This window comes from Psammomys obesus, unplaced genomic scaffold (assembly GCF_907164565.1).
Source record: "Psammomys obesus unplaced genomic scaffold, mPsaObe1.curated_primary_1811, whole genome shotgun sequence".
NCBI lineage: Eukaryota > Metazoa > Chordata > Mammalia > Rodentia > Muridae > Psammomys > Psammomys obesus.
The window spans coordinates 9,986,991-10,006,864 of NW_026585644.1; the positions used below are offsets into that span (position 1 = coordinate 9,986,991).

General features: G+C 37.8%; 1 protein-coding gene across 1 annotated transcript in view; it reads left to right on the top strand.

Moving 5' to 3' along the window:
- The window catches only part of Hdac9 (histone deacetylase 9), a 675,889-nt gene that overhangs the window by 502,240 nt on the left and 153,775 nt on the right, over positions 1–19,874 (top strand). Inside the window, exon 21 of the mRNA XM_055624368.1 lies at positions 202–299. Coding sequence (XP_055480343.1) covers positions 202–299 — 98 coding nt within the window. The remainder of the gene's footprint in view (positions 1–201; positions 300–19,874) is intronic.

The window sequence follows — 19,874 nt, forward strand, 5'->3', positions numbered from 1 at the left end:
TTTGTCCCACAGGACCAAGAACCAGCGCAGAACAAGTGCATAACCCAGAGCGCTGGTTGTCAGGCAGAGTTGGGCTGATTTGACGCCCTGTTTGATGTTTATTTCAAGAGCTCCCTTTACTTCAAGTGCTGTTTGCCCTTCCTTTTGTTTCTTCCCTTTCCTCCCTTCCCCATCCACAGTGGTGTGTTTCTCTCTCCCCAGGTTGGAATAGGTCTGGGAGAAGGCTACAACATCAACATTGCCTGGACAGGTGGCCTTGACCCCCCTATGGGAGATGTTGAGTACCTCGAAGCCTTCAGGTTGGTACTTCTTTCTCTCTGAAGGTGTCACGTCAGAAAACACCAGATGGGAAGGAGAAACGTGAATTCCTAGGGTGAAGTCTCACCACAAAGCCATGTGGAGATGTGTTTATCAAGACCTAGTTGTGTTTATACAGGTATGCTGGCCAGTGACCAAGGCTTGTTTCCCTCCCTTTCCAGAGGGAGACTTTTATTATTGACTTTGTCTGGAAACTTCTCCCTGTTATAATAGGTGAAGTGATTTAAAATAGACATTTATGTACGTTAAATGCTTTGAGAAGACCTTTAGTGCCTATGTAACTTGGTAAAGCAAGCATTTCCCCAACTAAAATCCCTTTGGAATTCAATTCTCAGATCATTGCATTGGTCTGAACTATCCCATGTGATAGCAAAAGATTTTCGTATATTTCCCACTTTGGTAAAAATATTGTTTTCAGCTTATGTAGGAGTAAGTTTTGCCACTTTTGTTTTTACTAAGCAAAGAACCTTAACAATTAATTCAAAAAAAGAAATTAGAATCTTGTGTTCTGGCTCTGTCTCTCTCATGGTCTGTCTCTCTGTCTCTGTTTCTCTGCCCCACCCCTTGTTTCTTTTCCCCTCTGTGAAATTTTTAGAACATTTCTTTTCTAGAAGAAAAAAAAATTAAAACAGGGTCTTTGCACAGTTCTGGTTAAGGAGAAATCTCACTTCATCTCCATGTGAGCTTCAGCTTGCAAGATAACAGGAGATTTGGCCTAATGGAGATGCATAACTTCCTACAGGTTTTGGTTTGTTGGAAGCAAAAACTAAACAGCTGTGTGAAAACAAGCACAAGAGTATTCATAGTTTTGACATTTACCACTTATAAATCCCCAAGAAGAGAAGTCATAAGGGATATTATTCTGAGCAAATAAGAATTATAGGGGAAGTTTCAGAAAATGGCAGTTTGGTGAGTTTTCAGTGTTCTTTTTGTCCTGTTTTCCTCATTTTCTTATTGCAAGATCACTTCTCATTAGAAAAGAGGTCCACAGAACTGATTAAAAAGTAACTACTCATAAAATAGCAGTCCTTGGCTTGTTATTTGAGTCACAAAAGAAAATTATACCTACATTTTAGGTGTATAATTTAGGAAAAATATGCAGAGAGGTGTCCACAATACATAGAAAAACAAAAACAGTGAAAATTTTATATACTCTAAATTTAGGTTGTATATGAAGAGATTTTTGCTTTAACTAGCAGAAAGTTTAAAATATTATTTAAAAATAATTAACATCTTAAAGGAACTCTAAGAGCTTTGTAGGTTTTAATATTGACATATGCAAGACATGTAAAGGTAATGTGTTTTCAGAACACACATTGCACTATCTGGAAATGAATCTTGCATGCACAGTGGTGATGACAATTTATATCGTGTTCTTAATTATACATCCAAAGGTAACTGGTAGATGAATTTGTTTCCTTTGAACATAATTTCATTTAATATTATACAGACAGATACTAAGTGTGCTTTGTTATTCTGTGTATGTTTTACAGTAAATGAATCAAGGAAGACACTTTATATTTGCTTGGTTCAGAGATAAGTTATATTAGTAACTTGTTATGAACTCTCTGATCCATTCAATGTTGCCTGAGTTTAATTACAGAAGTGGCCTTATATAAAGCTGCAGGAATTAAAAACCGTGGCTTGTAATCCTCCTAATTATTTAAATACCAGATTTTTAACTGTCATGATCCTATTCATTGAAAACTCTATTTTTTAATGTTTATGCCTGGAAATACTTGTGAATTTGTTATGAATGAGTCAAGGAAGTAAGCAATTCATTCAAGAAGAATGTCTTAAATGCACTCTGCACCAAAGAATCTGGACTATCTGGCTCTCGGGCGTTATTGGAGAAGTGAAGTATAATCACTCTAGAGCCCACAGCAGTTAGGCAGAGAGCATTAATTCTCAAAGCTCAAATAAGACTGTGAACTACTCTTCAGCCTGTTAAGGGTGAGTAGAAGTTTGCTAGCGTACAAAGTAACTTGTCTGTGTGTGGATGAAGGTAGATCCATACCAAGTAGAGTGAGAAGAATGAATGGTGTGAAGGCATGAGATGCTTTGTCATAGTCACCTCAAGGGAAGGAAAGGACCTTGATAGAAGGTAAATGGATTGCAATTCATAAAGTCTTTGACCCTTCTCTATGTACTGGTTTGACTGTCTATAGTGATTGGAACGAGAATGGTCCAAATAGGCTCAAATGTTTGAATACTTAATCTCCTTTTACCGTCTGTTTGAAGCTGATTAAGAGGTGTGGCCTTGCTGGAGGAGGGTTGTCACTCTTCAGAGTGAGCTCTGAAGCTTCAAAAGACTCACACTATTTTGAGTTCGCTCTCTTGGCCTCCTGCTTGTAGATCAATATGTGAACTCTCAACTGTTCATGCCACCATATTTTTGCTCCAGCATCATGCTCTCTAACCCCTTTAACTGTAAATTCAATTAAACTCTTTTATAAGCTAACTTGATCATAATATTTTTACCACAGAAATAGAAAAGTAACTAAGGCAGAAGTTGGTACACGGTCGCTGTGGCAGACATGACCTTGTAGTCTTCTGGATGAATGTGAAAGAATTGGATAGTTTAGACTGGAAAAGCAGTTGGATGCTGTAAGCAGAGATTAATGGGAACCCTATTTAGGGCTAGGTATTTTCCAGCCTTCAAATTGAGCCAGTTCAAGGCAAATTAAAGTATAAAGGGAGGTTTAGGGGGTAGCTCTTTGGAGGGTTCACTGGTCCTAAGGAATAGGACCAGAGAAGTCTCCAGGCAGACCAGGAGACAGAGAAGAGGGGAGAAAGAAAGACTGCACACACACACACACACACACACACACACACACACACACACACACACAGAGAGAGAGAGAGAGAGAGAGAGAGAGAGAGAGAGAGAGAGAGAGTAGACCAAAATGTCTGGATTATCTAGGGAAGAACTTATGGGGGAAGGAACCTGGGATTGGGCTGGAAAGTTCAGAGCAGAGGGCAGTGTGTGCTAGCCATGCCTTGCAACAGGTAAAGACTGAGGGATGCTGGAAGAACCTGGAGGCCAGGTCTGCTCTGATATACTCAATAGGCACCTCAGCCACTAGTCTGAAACTCAACATGAAGATCCTGGAAAACAGTGATAAGAACTTTGTGGACTGGGGAGACCAAGCTCAAGAGGCATCAGAGGGGAGTAAGGACATACAGCAACTTGGCTAGAGAGTGAAGAATGTGCCTACTCTGTACTTGTCCCAGGAATTAGCCTGGGGTTAAATTAAAAAGTAATGAAATACTTTCCTTGGCAGAAATTTCAGGACAGCCTAATATTGACTCTGTCACATGGTTATTAGTAATCACTCATACGTCGTTCTACAAACAGAATGAGCAGGTGGGACGAAAGGAAACAGCAAATGTACAATTTGAAGAGAAAAAGACAACTATGGATTTAATGTTGCAGCCTAGACTTTTGTTGATGAGATTACAGAGTAGTCTATACCAAATGGGATAAAGGGATGGTACATGTCTTCATGACAATACCCCACCCAGGTAACTTTCAGCTTGTGAAAGAAAATGGCCTAAGAAATTGTCTGCTCCTAAAAGGAACAACAAAGAAAATCTTTTACAAATGTGACTCATGAGGCCAGGCTCCATCCCAAGTCAGAAGAACAATTTGGCAGCATCCTCTATGTGGTTCTGCCTTTATAGTCATAAAGGATGTACTAGTTACCGAGTCTTCCTTTATAGTTTAGGAGCCTCTGACATCAGGCATTGTGTATGAAAGCCCTGAGAGAGCAAAAGGTCCTGGAGGCCATTAGAAGAGCTGTGAGAGTGAAACCTAGGATGTGTTGGAGACTCCAAGAAGTTGGAGATACCAGGGTCATGTGATATCTACTAAACAGAGCAGGGTACAAGAAATAGAAATATCCCAAAAGAGAGAACTGTTTTAGGCAGCAAAACTTGAAGGACAGAGTGCTCTAAGTCCTTTGATAATGGACATGGAAGTACAAGATCTGGTATTTGCTTTTGAGTTTTTGTCTTGCTTCCATACAGTATTGTCTCACTATGCCGCTACTCCTTCCTTTTGAAATGATAATGTACATTATGTGCCCTTGTTTGTTGGAAGTATGTAATTTGCTTTTGAATGTACAAGGAGAAACCAGAAAACCAGAAATTGCCTTGAGTGCCAAAAGAAATTCTGTACTTTGTGTTTTAAACACTGTTAAGGCTGAATACTATGAAGATTTGAACTTGGACTAGATGCATCTTGCATTATGATATGGCCATAGGCCTGTACAGGCCAAGGAATGGAATGTGGTTGTTTGAAATAGAATGGCCTCTATAGGCTCATATGTTTGAATATTTAGTCTCTGGGTTGGTGTCTGGGGAAAACTAGGAAGTGTGCTCTTGCTAAAGGAAATATGTCACAAGGAATGGGCTTGGAGGTTTTAAAAGGCTCATTCCTTTTGAATTAGTTCTCTCATCCTTGCACGTGTGGATCAGTATGAAACTTTCAGATGTTACTGCCACCATGCATGTGTTACATCATAATAGACTCTGACCCTCTGAAAGTGTAAGCTCATGTAAATGCTTTCTTTCATAAGTTGCCTTGGTTATGGCCATTAATCAGATCAATGGAAAATTAATTAAGACACTGTCTACCATCTATCTATCTATATTTGTATCTATCTGTCTATCTATCATCTCTCTATCTATTTATCTATCTATCTATCACTATGCATTGGCATTTGTAAATTCCTCATTTAGTCATATGGACTATAGAAAAAATATTATATATGCATGCCACATATACATGTAATAATAACTTTTACATATATAGTGTTATTGTATAGCATAATTAATATAGTGATGAATTTTATTACATGAATATGTAGCACGCATGTATCTTCATGTTGGCATGTGTGTGGGTACAAGTCTGTGCGTGTGTACTACTGTGTTAAGGATGGAGGCTGACTGACAGGTATCTTGACTGTGAGACTCTCCATCTACTTTCTGAGACAGGGCCTTTTGCTAGACCAGGAACTTGTAAATTATCTTTTCCTTTCTTTCTTGGTGCTTCCTTGTCTCTGTGAGGTGAGCAATTTTCTTGTTTCCAGTCACAATATTCTGTACTGCTACAAACCCAAATGACCACAGGTAGAAACTTCTGAATCCCTGAATCAGAATAAGCATTGCCCCCTTTAAATTGATTACTTCAGATGTTTTGTTATAGTGACAAGCTTACAAATAATAAATAAAAATAGTAACAGTTTAACCTTAAGACAATCTCCCCCCCCCACCCCTGTAGCATTTAAATGGAAATGTTTCTGCTTTCCATGTTTGATTTTGGACAGTGGATAAAGAGGAAAAAGCAAACAGTATATTTTCTCTTTTCTTAGTTTCTCATTGTTTTTTTGGCTGTGCTAAGTATCTTTGCAGGGAAAGACTCATTCACAGTGAACATAATTATAGTGATATGGTGGATTGTATGGACATTTTCCATGTGTTTTACTCTATGATTTCTGTTATATTCTTTTTCTATGACAAGATAAAAACTATAGACAGATAAGCATTTTTATGTTTATTGTCAACGTCATTATAAAAAATGAAAAAGCAATTTATTACAGATGATTTATTCTTTGTTGCAAGCAGTTATCATTAATCCCTGAAATAACTAAAGAGTAAAGCTATAGTTTTCATAAGAGTTTTAGAAAACATTCAATAATATTAAATATAATTTATGTTCAACTAAGATATGTTTCCAAGGTTACCAATTAAAAGCCAATTATGGCTATTTACAAGGAAGTCTTATATGCCAGATTCTAGATTAAAAACTTTTTAAGAATTAGGGTTAACAAGCCAGGCATGGTGGTGCATGCCTTTAAGCCCAGCACTCAGGGAGGCAGAGGCAGGAAGATCTCTTGAGTTCGAGACCAGCCTGGTCTACGAAGTGAGTCCAAGAGAGCCAGGGCTACACAGAGAAACCCTGTTACTACTACTACTAATACTAATAATAAGAGTTAGCTAAAATTGTGAGTATAAGCCATGATACCACTAACAGGAAGAGCCAGGTTCTGAACTTGGGTTTTGGCTCTGACTTCTGAACCTTTCTTGTCTTACCACATAGCCATTCTCTTACATCCTAAACTACTAAGGGATGGAAAAGTAATATTGCCACAACATAAGACTTTCATGTGCCCTCTGCCATCCAACCTACCCAGAAATCTTGATGGTATGGCAAAGAGTTCATCTGTGATACTGGCTGACTTAGAGCAGAGACAAGATGAGGACCGTAAGAGGAGAACCAGAAGACGCGGGTTTCAATGAGCCCACAGGTGCTTGAAAAGACTTCCTGTGTCTTTGAACATCTGTTCATCTGCTCAGAGAATGCCAGATGTCCTTTTCCTCAGGAGCTATCAGGGTGCCTGCTGAACACTGTCTGCTCGGTCATTTCAGTGATCATTTAGTCAATGATCCTAAATTCTTTATAGTGCACCAGGCCCATTTTTTTTTTAAATGTCTAATTCTTTATGAGTGGTTATTATTAAAGTGATTACTTTATACACTACAATTGCTATTGTTTGTTTTCAGTGGGCTAATGCAGTCTCTATGTTATACTTCCAGTTATATTTAATGAGGAAACAACTCCATGAAGTTTCTTTAGATATAGCAATGTTCAGTGCAGAAGGAAAATAGTGGTAGAATGTAAAAACTTGTCTATTTTATCAAATGAATGAGTAACAATTCTTATGCAGTCTTTTAAAATTTTTATTACTTTTGAGATTATAGTATAATTTCATAATCTCTCTTTAACTCTCTCTTTTTTCCAAACCCTCTCATATAGTCTTTCCTACTCTCTTTTAAATTCATGGCCTCTTTTTTCATTAGTTGCTATTTCTAATTATATGTATGTATTTCTAATTATAACCTTCTCAATTTGTATACTTTACTCACAAACATATTTTCACGGTTGACCATTTGGTATTGGATAACTAATCAGTGTGGTACCTCCTGAAGAAAACTGTTTCTCCCTTTATCAATGTTTCTTGGTTTCCTGTTGTGTAGGATTTAGGTCTCATGAGCTTTCTCAATCCGCTTTGGAATATCCATTAGTGTCATCCTTGTTAGGCTCATGTTTGAGTAGTCATGTTGGTGAGACTTTATGGATGTATCTTCTCACATTACTAGAAGACACATTCTTACAGAAAATTCTCTTTTCCTATGACTCTTAAAATCTTTCTATCCCCTTTTTACAGTGTTCCCTGAGCCTTAGGTGAGAGAATGTTTTATAGATATATGTATTTAGACTAGGCCCCACCACTTTGCATTTTGTAGTTGTCTGTTATGGCCTTCATCTATTGTAAAGAGGAGTGTCTTTTATGTGTGGTTATATATGTATAATTACAAACATTTAGAACATAGTTTGGGATTACACTGGTTTAGTAAAATGATAGCTGTAGGTTCTCCTCCATGTCTTCCCTAACCTTGTATGGTTGACTAGATTTCCATTACTAGTCATGGTTTCCTTCTTGTTGAGCAGGTCATAAATCCAATTAGAGAGCTAGGCCCTGTGTAGTGATCCATGCCTTTAATCCCAGCACTCAAGGTGTCAGAGTCAGGCAAATCTCTGTGTGGTTGAGGCCAGCCTGGTCTGCAAAGTAACACTAGGACAGCCAACTTTGCACAGGAAAGCTCTGTCTCTAAAACAAACAAATGAACAAACAAAAAACAAAAACAAAACAAAAAAATTAAAGAGCTGTTGGTTGCCACCAAGCTATGTATGCCACTACTGCACTCTTAGGTTAGCATGCCATGCTGGGCATTGATGTGGTTCATAGGCATCACAGTTGGGGAGGACTGTTGGTTGCCTCCCTCCTTTGGAAGTTTTCATGGTATATTCTGGTACTATGGAAGTCCTCAGGGAGAGGGTATTTAGGTTAGGTCAAGCTCAGAGGCCTCTGGGCCCTTTTTCTGAAGCGCATGATAAAAATCTTCAGCAAGAGAGACTTACCTTCCACTTCTGGATTCAACCAAGAGCAAGCGCAATAGGCAATAGCAACAAGACTATAGACAGAAGCTAGGGATGTGGGTTAGTGGAGGAGTGCTTGTCTATCATGTATGTTTTGGGAGGTCCTTAGATAGCCTTGACCAACAGCTCAGGAAAGGGCTTCTTGTGTCTGGTGTTAGATTTGTGTTAGGTGATCTTTAGCTCTCAGCGATAGCATCATTAGCTCCAATGAGAAAAATTCATTTGAACATATATATGTATATGTGTGTATATGTATTTTTTATGTTAAAATTTTTTTAATTGTATGATTATAATAATGATTTTATGGCCTTTTCAAACATACTTATTGATATTTTACCCTTTTTTTATATTTACTTCCATCTCTTCTATGGTCCACATCCATGGACTTAATAGTAAGAGTACAGTACTTGAAAACAACTATACTGAACCTTTTTAGAGATTTTTTCTTTTCTTTTTCTTTAAACAGTAAAGTATGTATAGAAGTTATATTATATTAGGTTTTATAAGTAATCCAAGAGTGAATAGAAGAATATAGGCAGAAGCTAGGGATGTGGGTTAGTGGAGGAGTGCTTGTTTATCATGTGAAACCTAGAGTTTAATCCCTGCCACTATAAAATTCATTGATTGGTTAATTTAAAGTATATAGGCAAAGAAGCAAAAGGTCTTATTCAAATATCGCACTGTTTAATAAATAGCATATAAGGGACATAACTTCCTGTAAATTTTAGTTCCAGAGGGATCAAGCACCTATAGATTCTGAGTGAATACTATGCCAGCCCCAAAATACAAGCCCATTTGGCATAGGCTAAGGATGTACCTGAGCAAGGGTCATTGATCTGTCCCTCTGCTTTGTGTAAACATGTCTTAATTTTAAGAACTAATTGCCAGGACAATGTGTTAGATTCTGTAGCTACTTTCATGAGTGTTTGCCACAGGTGAGACTTCCCAGAAGACAAATGTCTATAACACAAGTTGTACAAAGAAAGTCATTTCAAGGCAAAACCAACTCAGAATATTGGATTTAACTGGCACTTTTCAGTGTGCTGAGAAGGAGATTTGAGAGTTATCTTTTCTAGGAAATACAAATTTGCGTTATAAACCTTGATAGTATCATTGTAAACACCATCCCACCCCCCCTTTTGTTGATTTATGAAGGCCCTGTGTCATCAAAAAATGTGGTGTGCTTCGTCATGTTGTAGACTTTGCTAAAGGTCTTTGGTGGTATAACCAACTAAAGATGTCAGAAGGGCAGCTTCTCACTTCTTCGTTAAAGCTCTCAAGGCACTTGGAGACGTGGGAGTAATTCCATCATCCTCCATCTCTTTCTTAATCTTCAGTTCATAATTATTTGCCCATTTTGTAAACAAGTTTAAAATTTACTATTGTAAAACCACAGTACACCTCATGAGCAGATTCTAAAGTTGTCCTGCAAACTCTCAACTCCAGCTCTGAGACAAGGTCTTACACGTAGAAGTAATATCTACCCATGATTCTGCCACTCATTATGAGAATGGTGTATGGTTTTACTGTCATTCTTAACTTATACACACACTTCCGACTACTAAACAGTGCTCTGTCTCGTGTGAATGTTTTTAGCCCAGATCAACAGTGGATCATTTTGAGCAAGACACATACATAGGTACATTTTATTTTTCACTCAAACACATCATCATTTTGTAATTAATTTTAGAAGATTATTTCTAGAATCCTTTGTTATGTTCACAGATTAAAGAAAGTTTATTTTCTTCTAAGAAATTAAATAAGACCATACATTAATGCTTAGTTTCTCCACTTGACCAAGGACAACTAAGTAAATATTGTTCTAGGGATATTTTTCTTATTTAATATAATTTAATGTCAAATTGAAGAGAAAACAATACCAGTGGGTCAAGAAGAATACAATGATAATAATAGCTATATAGAGCATGTGTTGAGGTTGTAATGTTTGGCAACTTTTTGTTTTCAAAATCCTTGGAACTTAAAAAAAATGCTGCTGTTTTCTAACTGAAGATACCAAGCTTGTTATGAGTATCTAGGTTTCTTGATGTCACACGCCTCTGAATGATGACCAGCACTTTGCTGGCAGTGCTAAGACTGTACTTGAGACTGTACTTCTTAGACCCAAGTGATAAACTATTGCTCCTCTGAGTAGAGTACATGTGGCAAAATAATAATATGGTGTTATTTGATTTTCAAATGCTTGGGCACGCAAATAGGTAACAATAGCAATATTTTAACATGGAAAAGTACCTCTTAGATTTTTACTTCCTCGACCTCAAATATCTCTAAGAGGTTTCTCTCTGTCTCAAATTGATATTGTAAGAGAGTCTATCAAATCAAACCAAACCCCCATGACCTTCACCATTTCTGGTCACAAGACTTTTATTTACAACAGAATTTTTAAAAACAATGTTAGAAAGAAACAAGTTCTCCTTGCGTATGTAGTTAGAATTTTAAATAGTGGGCCTATCACAAGACCTAAAACAAGTGAAATTTTAGTAGAATGTAGAACGACAAATGAACTTTTAGATCCCATTTTGAAAAAATAAAAAAAGGATTTATTGTCATTTGAAGATCACTCTCAAAACTGTTACATCATGTGGGGATCTTCTCTTGTTATGAGAGCTGTGGTTGATGCTGCCAGTTTTGGAATGGATTTTCTGTCACTAGTCACAAATAAATATATTATTCTTATGGTGGTGTGCTCTTTCTCAAGGATGCCCATGACATTTTAGGAATGAGGATAAAATTTCAAGAAACAATTTGCCAATATGAAATACTGTATATATCAAGTTGGCCTTGCTACCTTCTTTCCCAGACTATTTATCATAGCCTACAAATCAAGCCCACATTTTCTCTTTCTAAAAGACTTGGCTAATAAATACGATGTGGGCCTCAAATCTGAACTTGTCAGTCAATCCTGGGAACAAAACAGTAATGACTTTCATCTATTAATATTTTATTTAAATATAAACCAATATGTATAAATTTAGGACAATCTTGAGCTACAGTTCTATTTATTATTCATATTCTGTTCTCTAGAGTCATAATGTTGAGCTAGTTCAAGGAAGTTTTTATCAAAACTGGTCACAAAATATCCACAAGAATAAATTTTAGAAACTTGTCAGCTCTATCTGCTCTTTTGCTCTGGGAATAAACATAAGAGCATTTTTCTCATCTGTGCAACATATTGTACCAATTTTCATCAAAAAAATTACAATTTCCATAGGTGTGTGTCTCTAGATACCCTTAGAATTTCTGCTCTTTGACCCTGAGAGAAAATTGATCTTGTGCACACCTGTCTTTCTTGAGAAGCTTGCAGCCCTGATTTTTGAGCTGAGCATCAAAGAGATAGGATATTGTTAGGTCGTACGGAGCTCAGGTTAACAGAGTCCAGAGAATATCCTGAAGTTGGAATGAATGATGCTTTTAGTGGACACCTTCATAAAGAAACTCAAATGCAATAATTTGCCTTTAAATTTTATTTTAAAGGATCAGATAAATGATTGCAATTTTAAGAAAATATTTTCCTCTGTCCTAAATAAATTTTAAAGCCTAAAATTTCCAGGAATTTGTGTAGTAATTAAATAATTTTCCAAATAATAAGGGGTAGTTAAAAGAATGGCTATATTTAACTACCATGTTTCTTTAGTGTTTTTCTTTTTTTTTCTAAAATAGGTCAGTTGTGAGCTTGGCAATGACCTATTTTCATTTTTAGGATTAAAAACTGAATTATGAAGCTCCTATCTTGCACAATGTCCCCACAATGTGTGTGGAGAGCCCTGTTATACCAACACATAAAATTCAGTCCACAAAATAGCCTTTTGAAGGTTTTTTAGGGTAGAAAGAGCAGATCCGTCAACTGTCAGTTTAAGTGATTTCACTGTTATGCAGTTATTTGCTATATGACCAGGATGGAAGATAAATACATTGGAGAAATTAGAGGTTTCATTGTTGCTTTATTTTTCAGAGTTCTAGTGAGTATTTGAAGATTTTGCTGCATTTACAGGCAAGGGAAAGCTCTGGCCCAGACAAAACTCACTCACCTTCTCTCAGCCAACAGCTCCCAGAGTCCAATGTCTTTGGTCTTAGTGGCTGTTTTTTGTTTTTTAATGAAAATTTCTTTTCTCATTCCATGATTTTACATCTAAACTTTTACCAAAACTAGATTTATTGAGATGATAACTAATGTGGGAAAAATAGACCATTTCAATATACCATGAATATAAATTTGTAGTCCTTTTGTGAGAACTAAATAAATATTATGATTTACCACAGGGAGTTTACTCACTGACTTCCTCCAGTGTTCATAAAAATGCTGCTTCTTCGTTAGTCTGAAAGGCAGGGTTGAGGCTCACAGATGATGGAGTTGCAGCAGCTTCAGGGACAGTTCCAGTACTTGCAGGGTACCAAACACCTGGATAGTGGACTCAGCTTTCCATCTTTTATCCCCATGATTTGATGTCATATGGATGAAGCTTGCAAATCAGCATCTGTTCTCATTTATGTACTTTTTTTTAACTCCTCTGGCACCCCTCTGGAAGGCAAAGGCTTATCCTTGTATCTGGTTGAAATCTGCCCATCTTTCTTGTGGGCACAGCAGAGCTGGGTGCTGGCTGTCTAAATGTATTCTGCAGAACAGAGCTGATGTAAAGCCGCGTGGAGGGAACTGTGCTTATGAACTGCAGGAGGAAGATGGTTGAAAAGCATTCTTACCATAGTAGCTCATATTTCATAATACAGGAACCACGAGGGGAGATTAATGATTGAGTCTGTCTTGAAGCTCAGCAGAATTTTAAATCTATCCACATCTCAAATTGAGGACATTTTGCTTTTAAAATGCATTCATTTATTATCTTCTCCATTAAAAGACCATGTATTATTGCACTTAAAATCAAAATGTTGATTTCCTTGGGATGTGAATTTTTGGCTGGCACATAGCTTCATGAAATAACAGCAATGCTGAAGTTACTGAACCGAACTGAATTTCAGAAACAAATGAGCAATTTTTTAATGAAACAGGAGCCAAAGGCAAAAATAAAAAATAAAGAAAAAGAAAATGTGGTTTATTCAAAACCCGAGATGGGATAAAAGAGGCATGAGTTAAAAGCGTGCTCTCTCTTCTGTACTTTGAGTTTCAGACACTGTCCTTGAAATGCTGTGTTGCTCCACTCCAATCTTACTGCATGCATGCCAGTCCCCTCTACAGACACATTTCTGCTGCTTTAACCCTTGGTATGTTCAGAAATTCTAAAATGAAAATGCCATTTCAGAAGTGTAAAGCGTCTCCAGCATATATAATTACACTCTGTGGCCCAGCAGGTGAAAAAGGCAGGGATAAAGTGTGTTGACTTCTTTAAATAGCACCTTAATTTCCAAACTATCCAGAGAACTAAAATCTGCCCAAATCATGCAACTATATTCCATTTGGTTGAGTTTTCTTTTGAAGATGTAACATCAAACAATTTTTATGTACAGTCCAAAGAAAATATTTAATTGATATAAGGTTTTCGCTTCTTAATTTGCAGTAAGGCTTTCCATATCTTGTGTTTGTTGTGGAATAGAGATAATGTTTAAGATTAGATATGGTTAAAGGGCTTGAGAAGCTACAATGTAGAGAAGGCATTATGCCATTGTCAAGGGCAAACACAAAATTCTGCATCAAGAAGGACTCACATGTCCCAACTTTAAATTTTCTTCTTTCATACTCTTTGGAGAAGTGTATTGTTTCTTATAAAACGCCCACGCGCTCTCCTTGGGAAGGTCTTCTGACTGTAACTGAACCACAAGACTGCCCCCTGGTGCTTTACATATTGTTTAATTGTTTGCCTTTGGTGAGTGTTTTTATTAAAAGCCTATTATTTAGAGAAAGACCAAAGTGTCATTTTAAGAACAACAGAGGCAGAACTCTGTTCAGCGTAATAGTTCCTTTTCATGGGTGTGTTTAATGCACACTGGATGCAGCTAATGAGCTGACATTTCTTCTTGTAATACTTCAAAAAGAGCAACAACAACAACAAACAAAACTCTGCATTTTTATTTTCCTCCAATAAAAGGTGACTGGATTGGCTGGAAGAGCCATGCATTGAGTATGGCTGTTCCCTAGCCAGGAGGCAAGAACGGTGTCTGTCTGTGTTCATCTGCTCTGCCGGCCTTTGTTCCTGGAGTTTTTGTTTCAAGTCACATACACTCTGATGCACATGGCCCTAGGATCATGGGAGGCAAGGGAGAATATGAGCTTCTTAGAGAGTTTATCAGGCCCATTTGTGTTCCAGTGTATACCCGAGCGGGATAGGTAGGCCCTAATCTCTTCTGGCTCTTCATATTTTGATTGCCAGTAAACTGTCCAGCTCAGATTTTTCCCAGCAAACATTAGGCCTAGGAAGTTTTTGAATTCAGAAATTGTAATGCTTAGGGTTCTTCACTCTGAATCTTTTCTTTCTTGAAGCTGTCACATTGCTCACTCAAGAATTTCTTAGGATATGAGTCTGGAGAAAGTTTAGTGTTCCCCACAGACTGCAAGCTAGAGTTCTTTTCATTGTTTAGTTGTCTTCTTCCCAAACTAATCCCAGCCTCCAGCAAGAAAATGTAAAGCCCAAGTACCTTGATACAATTTCTAGGACCTAAATGATCTCATTAAATTCTGACTCCAGATATCAAGTAGACATTTGAGGAAATATGATTATTGACAAAATGTAAGCCTGTTATACACTATATCACTTCAAAAGGAGAAAGACCATTAGGACATAATTACATCAGAAACAGTATACACACTGGGCTGGTTTATAAACTGTCACTTTCAGAAGTACGAAGACGTATAAAAGTTTCCAAAGGTCCCATTATGACCCTATTTCCAACAGTATTCTCTGACAAACTAAATAAATTACTGCATGTATTGGACCTTTGAGGCTTGGGGCAAAGAATGGAAAAATTATTTACAAAAGCTTGAAAATATTTAATCACTGGAGGCAGGGGGGCAACGGTGTTTTAATTAGCAGGTCCTCGGGCCATTGGCTGACTGGAGGCTTTCTCAAACAACCACACAAATGCACTGAATAGCTGTTTGCCAGCCTTAGGGTCAGGCCTGAGATGAAACAGATAAGATAATTGGCTCTAATGAAATCCAGAAGGCCTTGGCTTTCTTGTTTGAGCTTGGATTTGAAAAGTGCGTGTGGAAGTGAGGCTTAATTCAAACCAGAACTGAGCTAGGCCCGTTTCTCAGTGACTTTGATATTGTTTGAAGTTCTAAAAGTGTTCGCCACACCACTAGCCTGCTGGGCTGGGCCTCCCTGGTACCCTTAATTACTAAGCTTTATTGCTGACTTTACTACACAGGAAGGGGGCCATTATATGTTCCATCAACATCAGCTCTTCTCAGATTGGAGGAAAGGGCAGGGTTAAAGGCCACTGTAGGAAGGCAGCGACTTCACTTTGAGGTAGTCAGATCATTTACCAGTGTTAAATTTCAGTGTTATGTACATACATTCCTCACAACACAGAAGCCCAATTTCCATTTTTTAAGCAAATGATTACTTCTCTAAACATTTTTGCTGTGCCTCTTCCCACTCCCCCACCATAGAGAAAATGTATATTTAGGGGTTAAAATGATTGCACATCTTACATTGAAAAAAATAAATAACTAAAACGAAAAACAAAACCAGTCAGTGCCTCCCAATTAATCATCACGCCAGAGGGGCTGGTAGAATTCTATAATAAGGAGGATTATTATTAGCGCACCTTTGAAGTAGAAATGAGTGAGGAACCCTGCCGTGCTGGGAGAGTTATCCTGACACCCTGAGGAATAAAGACCCCTCAGGAGAGCCTACAGAATTAAACCCCTACTGCCAGAATCTCCCACCAAGAGGTTGCACAAAATGGAATGCTCTCAGTCCAGTTGGAAGCCAAGTCATAAAAACATGGAAATCTCCTTTCAAGGGTCAGCTGTGTAATGACAGGAGATCTCATGCTCTCCCGTCCTGTGGCTGCTCCTCTTGCAATCCCATTGGTGAGGATGGATTATGCATCCAGCTGAATAAAGAATTACCCAATTATTAGCTCTCTCAGAGATTTGCTGGTGCTGTGAAAACTACAGGACATGCCATCCCCAACCACTTCCTGCCCTATTTATCCCGCCTTTTGAGTAGCAAAATCATGAGTGATACCATCAAATTTAGGTATTGATGAAATAAATAATTAAGTGAGGTTTTGCATTATTTAATTAAACCTGACTAAAGTGTTCTAATAATGCGCATGATACTCTGGACAGTTTGTCCCTCTTTCTTAGTATTCTATACACAGGGTGCACGGGACAGGAGCTCTCCAAGAAGACAGTATATAGCTGCCCCTAAGTGAACAATAAAGGGCCAGAGAGACCAGCATGAGGATGACAGAATGGAGACCTACTTTCTCTTCTTAGAGAAGTGAAAGTGAACCTTCACAGAATCTGTCCAATCATGAACATGATGTCAGCCTGGACCAGAAGAAGGAAAAGCCATCCTGTACTCAGCTCACTTGAGATACTAACTCAGTGTTTATTAGATTTTCTTATGCGCTGAATGTCTTTGTGTTCTACCATTCATAAGTAGAACCCTAAAACCCAGTGTGGTGGTACTTGGAAATGGGACCTTTGAATGGTGAATGGAGTCTAGATGTGGTTCTAAGGGTGAGGCCCTACACTGACTCCAGTTACAGCAGAGAGCTCATCCTGTCCCTCACACATCAAGGAACACCTGAGGAGGGCAGGTTTGCAAGCCATGAAGAGGGGCCTCAGCAGAACCAACCACCCTAAGCATTCCAGTCCCACGTGTCCTGCTTTTAGGAACCTAAGAAAGAAAAGTTTTGCTATTTAAATCACTTGGACAACAGTTTTCTGTGGTTGCTGTTGTTATTTAAGAAGTCAGTCCAGGCAGAATAAGAGGGACACAAAAACTTCTGCAAGACTGAGTAGCCACTAATAATTGTAATCTAAATGTATCACCTAAGTGTTTTCCAAAGTATATTTGCTAAACACTAGATTTAAGGGATTATTAATAAGTTTTTCTCAGCAGTAAAAATATCTCTCTTCTTAAAAATATCTGTCAGTAGACAAACTTTCATGAATTATTTCCTCACATTATTTGATCATTCGACTTCCAGATGCTGTCGTCAGCTTTCCTTTTTAAAGTACCTACAAATTAATTTGAGACTAACATTCTAGCAAACACAGCATTACTTTAGTTCCTGATAGATACATGGAAACATGGTGGATATTTTAGGCAGTTCATCATTAACTCAATAAACATGATGTAAGAATAAGTTAACCTACCTGTAATAGTCTTACCATCTAAGGAAAAATATGTATAATAAGACTCAGTGTACAGTACTGGAATATCACATAAGCCGAGCATTTGAGAGGCCAAGTCTGTGGATGATCTCTCTATGTCGTGCGGATTATGTCCAGGTCGTTGCTAGATAATATATTCTCATGATGATAAAGAAAGAAGTAGAAACAAGGTGATCAAGGAAAGGAAAAGAGAAGAGTGGGTCAGTTTGCTTTGCTATCACTATGAAATCACCCAGTGAATTTTCTTAGGATAAAGTTACTGCCATTCAAAATTTAGCAAATTGGTGATATTTTTCAGTCTCTTTGTATATTTAATTTCAGCTGAGAAATAGACCCATATCTCCCATGTGCATTTTAGATCAGATATGACACATTATAAATGCGGATTGGGTCTTTTAAAAACTTTTATAATTAACAACTGATGACAGTGTGAACATATAATTGGTTTTACAAGTACATCCATTTATGGTTTTACAAAGTTTAAAGCTTCACTTTTTTATTTATGATGATATTTTTATTGGGGGAAAGAAAGAATGGTTTGTCTGGAGGTCATTGAGAAGAGAGTGTCAAGCGACACTTGCCTGGTGAATATTGTGCATGATATGAACAGGACACGTGCCCGGACAAGACAGTGAATGTTAGAGTCCATTACTGTCCCTGCTTAAAACAGAACATGGCTTTGGTAGTAGATCCTCTGGGTACCAGGTAGCGTTCGTGGCATTTTATTTTCAAAGATAGTATTTCCAGATATACCGATGTTCTGAGCTTTACACAACCACAGCTGTGCTCGACACATGATTATTCAAAAGATAGTGTGGCTATCAGAGCATCGAGTAGCAGAGGTTCCTGCCACTTCCTTCAAGCATATCCATTCTACTACAGAAGCACTGAGGTCTTTAGAGTGTTCCTAGAGGTTAAATTATATAAGTGAAGAAGCAAGCAATGAAACATCATTTACACCAAAGTGTTCAAACTGGTGAGATGACATTACGGGAAGTGGCCCGTTGTGGCATTTCATGGTTTAAAGGAAAAGAAGAAGGAACCCCTTCCTGCACAGCACAGCAAATGCAGGTTTCTTTGGCTGCATTGAGTCATATTACTCTACCGAGCAACTTTGGGAACTTGCGATGTGGTAGCAAGGTGCACGGCTTGTGCCATGCAGACACTTATGCTTCTTGTTTCAGTGGAACAATACTGATCATGAGAGGAAGAGTCTTCTTTCCCTCTTACAGAATCCGTTGAAAGCTTTCTTCTGTGGACCCCTCATGGACTTTTCTGAGCCAAATACGCTGAGAAAGTGTGTTTCTCCTGAAAATTCAAAACCTTTGTATTTCTTATCCTTCATCCACCCCAATACTTTTAGGTTTTGGAAAAGATGCATCCCACGATCACATGAAAATTAATGTCACGAGGAAAACAGGTGTGTCAGTGTGCCCTCATCCTGAGTTCAAAAGAGAAAACTGATGCAACCCTGTCTCCAACTCTTGAGGTTGGTGTAATAAAATATCACAGAGTGGATAGCTCATAAGAAATAAGAATTAATTTAACACAGTTCTGAAGACTATGAAATCAAAAATCAAGGTGCCAGCAAATCCTGGGTCTGGTAAGAGCCAGCCTTTGGTGCTGAGGTCTTCACTCAGTTGAACAGGCAAGGTACCTCTCTAGGACTGGTACCCATAAGAACTAATTCCTCAAAAGAGGAAGCCTCATCAGATGTTCAGGTTCAAAGGGCTCCATCAAATAAAAGCATCCCTTTATGGGGCAATATTTCCTTATGGGGCAATATTTCCATGTATGAATTAAGGGACATACTTCAGAGTTCCCTCTAACCGGCTTTCCTCCGGGAACATCTGGGCTGCAGCACCTGCCCTTCTGCTTCCTCTGCTCTTTAGCTTTAACATTATCCTTTAGTAATTTTCATCCTTTATTTGCCTTCCTACTAAACTGTATTTTTAATTTTCAAAGAGCACACATGGAAGGTTAAGAACTAAATTTATATGATGTAATTTTTTTCTGAAATGTTGGTCATTACAATGACTTCTATTACATCATCTAATCAACTTTTTAAAATTCCATTAACATCAAATGCCTATAATTAGTTTTGTCTTTTAAAATGTGTTTGTGAAAAAAACATTTCCTTCTTTCTTTCTTTCTTTCTTTCTTTCTTTCTTTCTTTCTTTCTTTCCTTCCTTCCTTCCTTCCTTCCTTCCTTCCTTCCTTCCTTCCTTC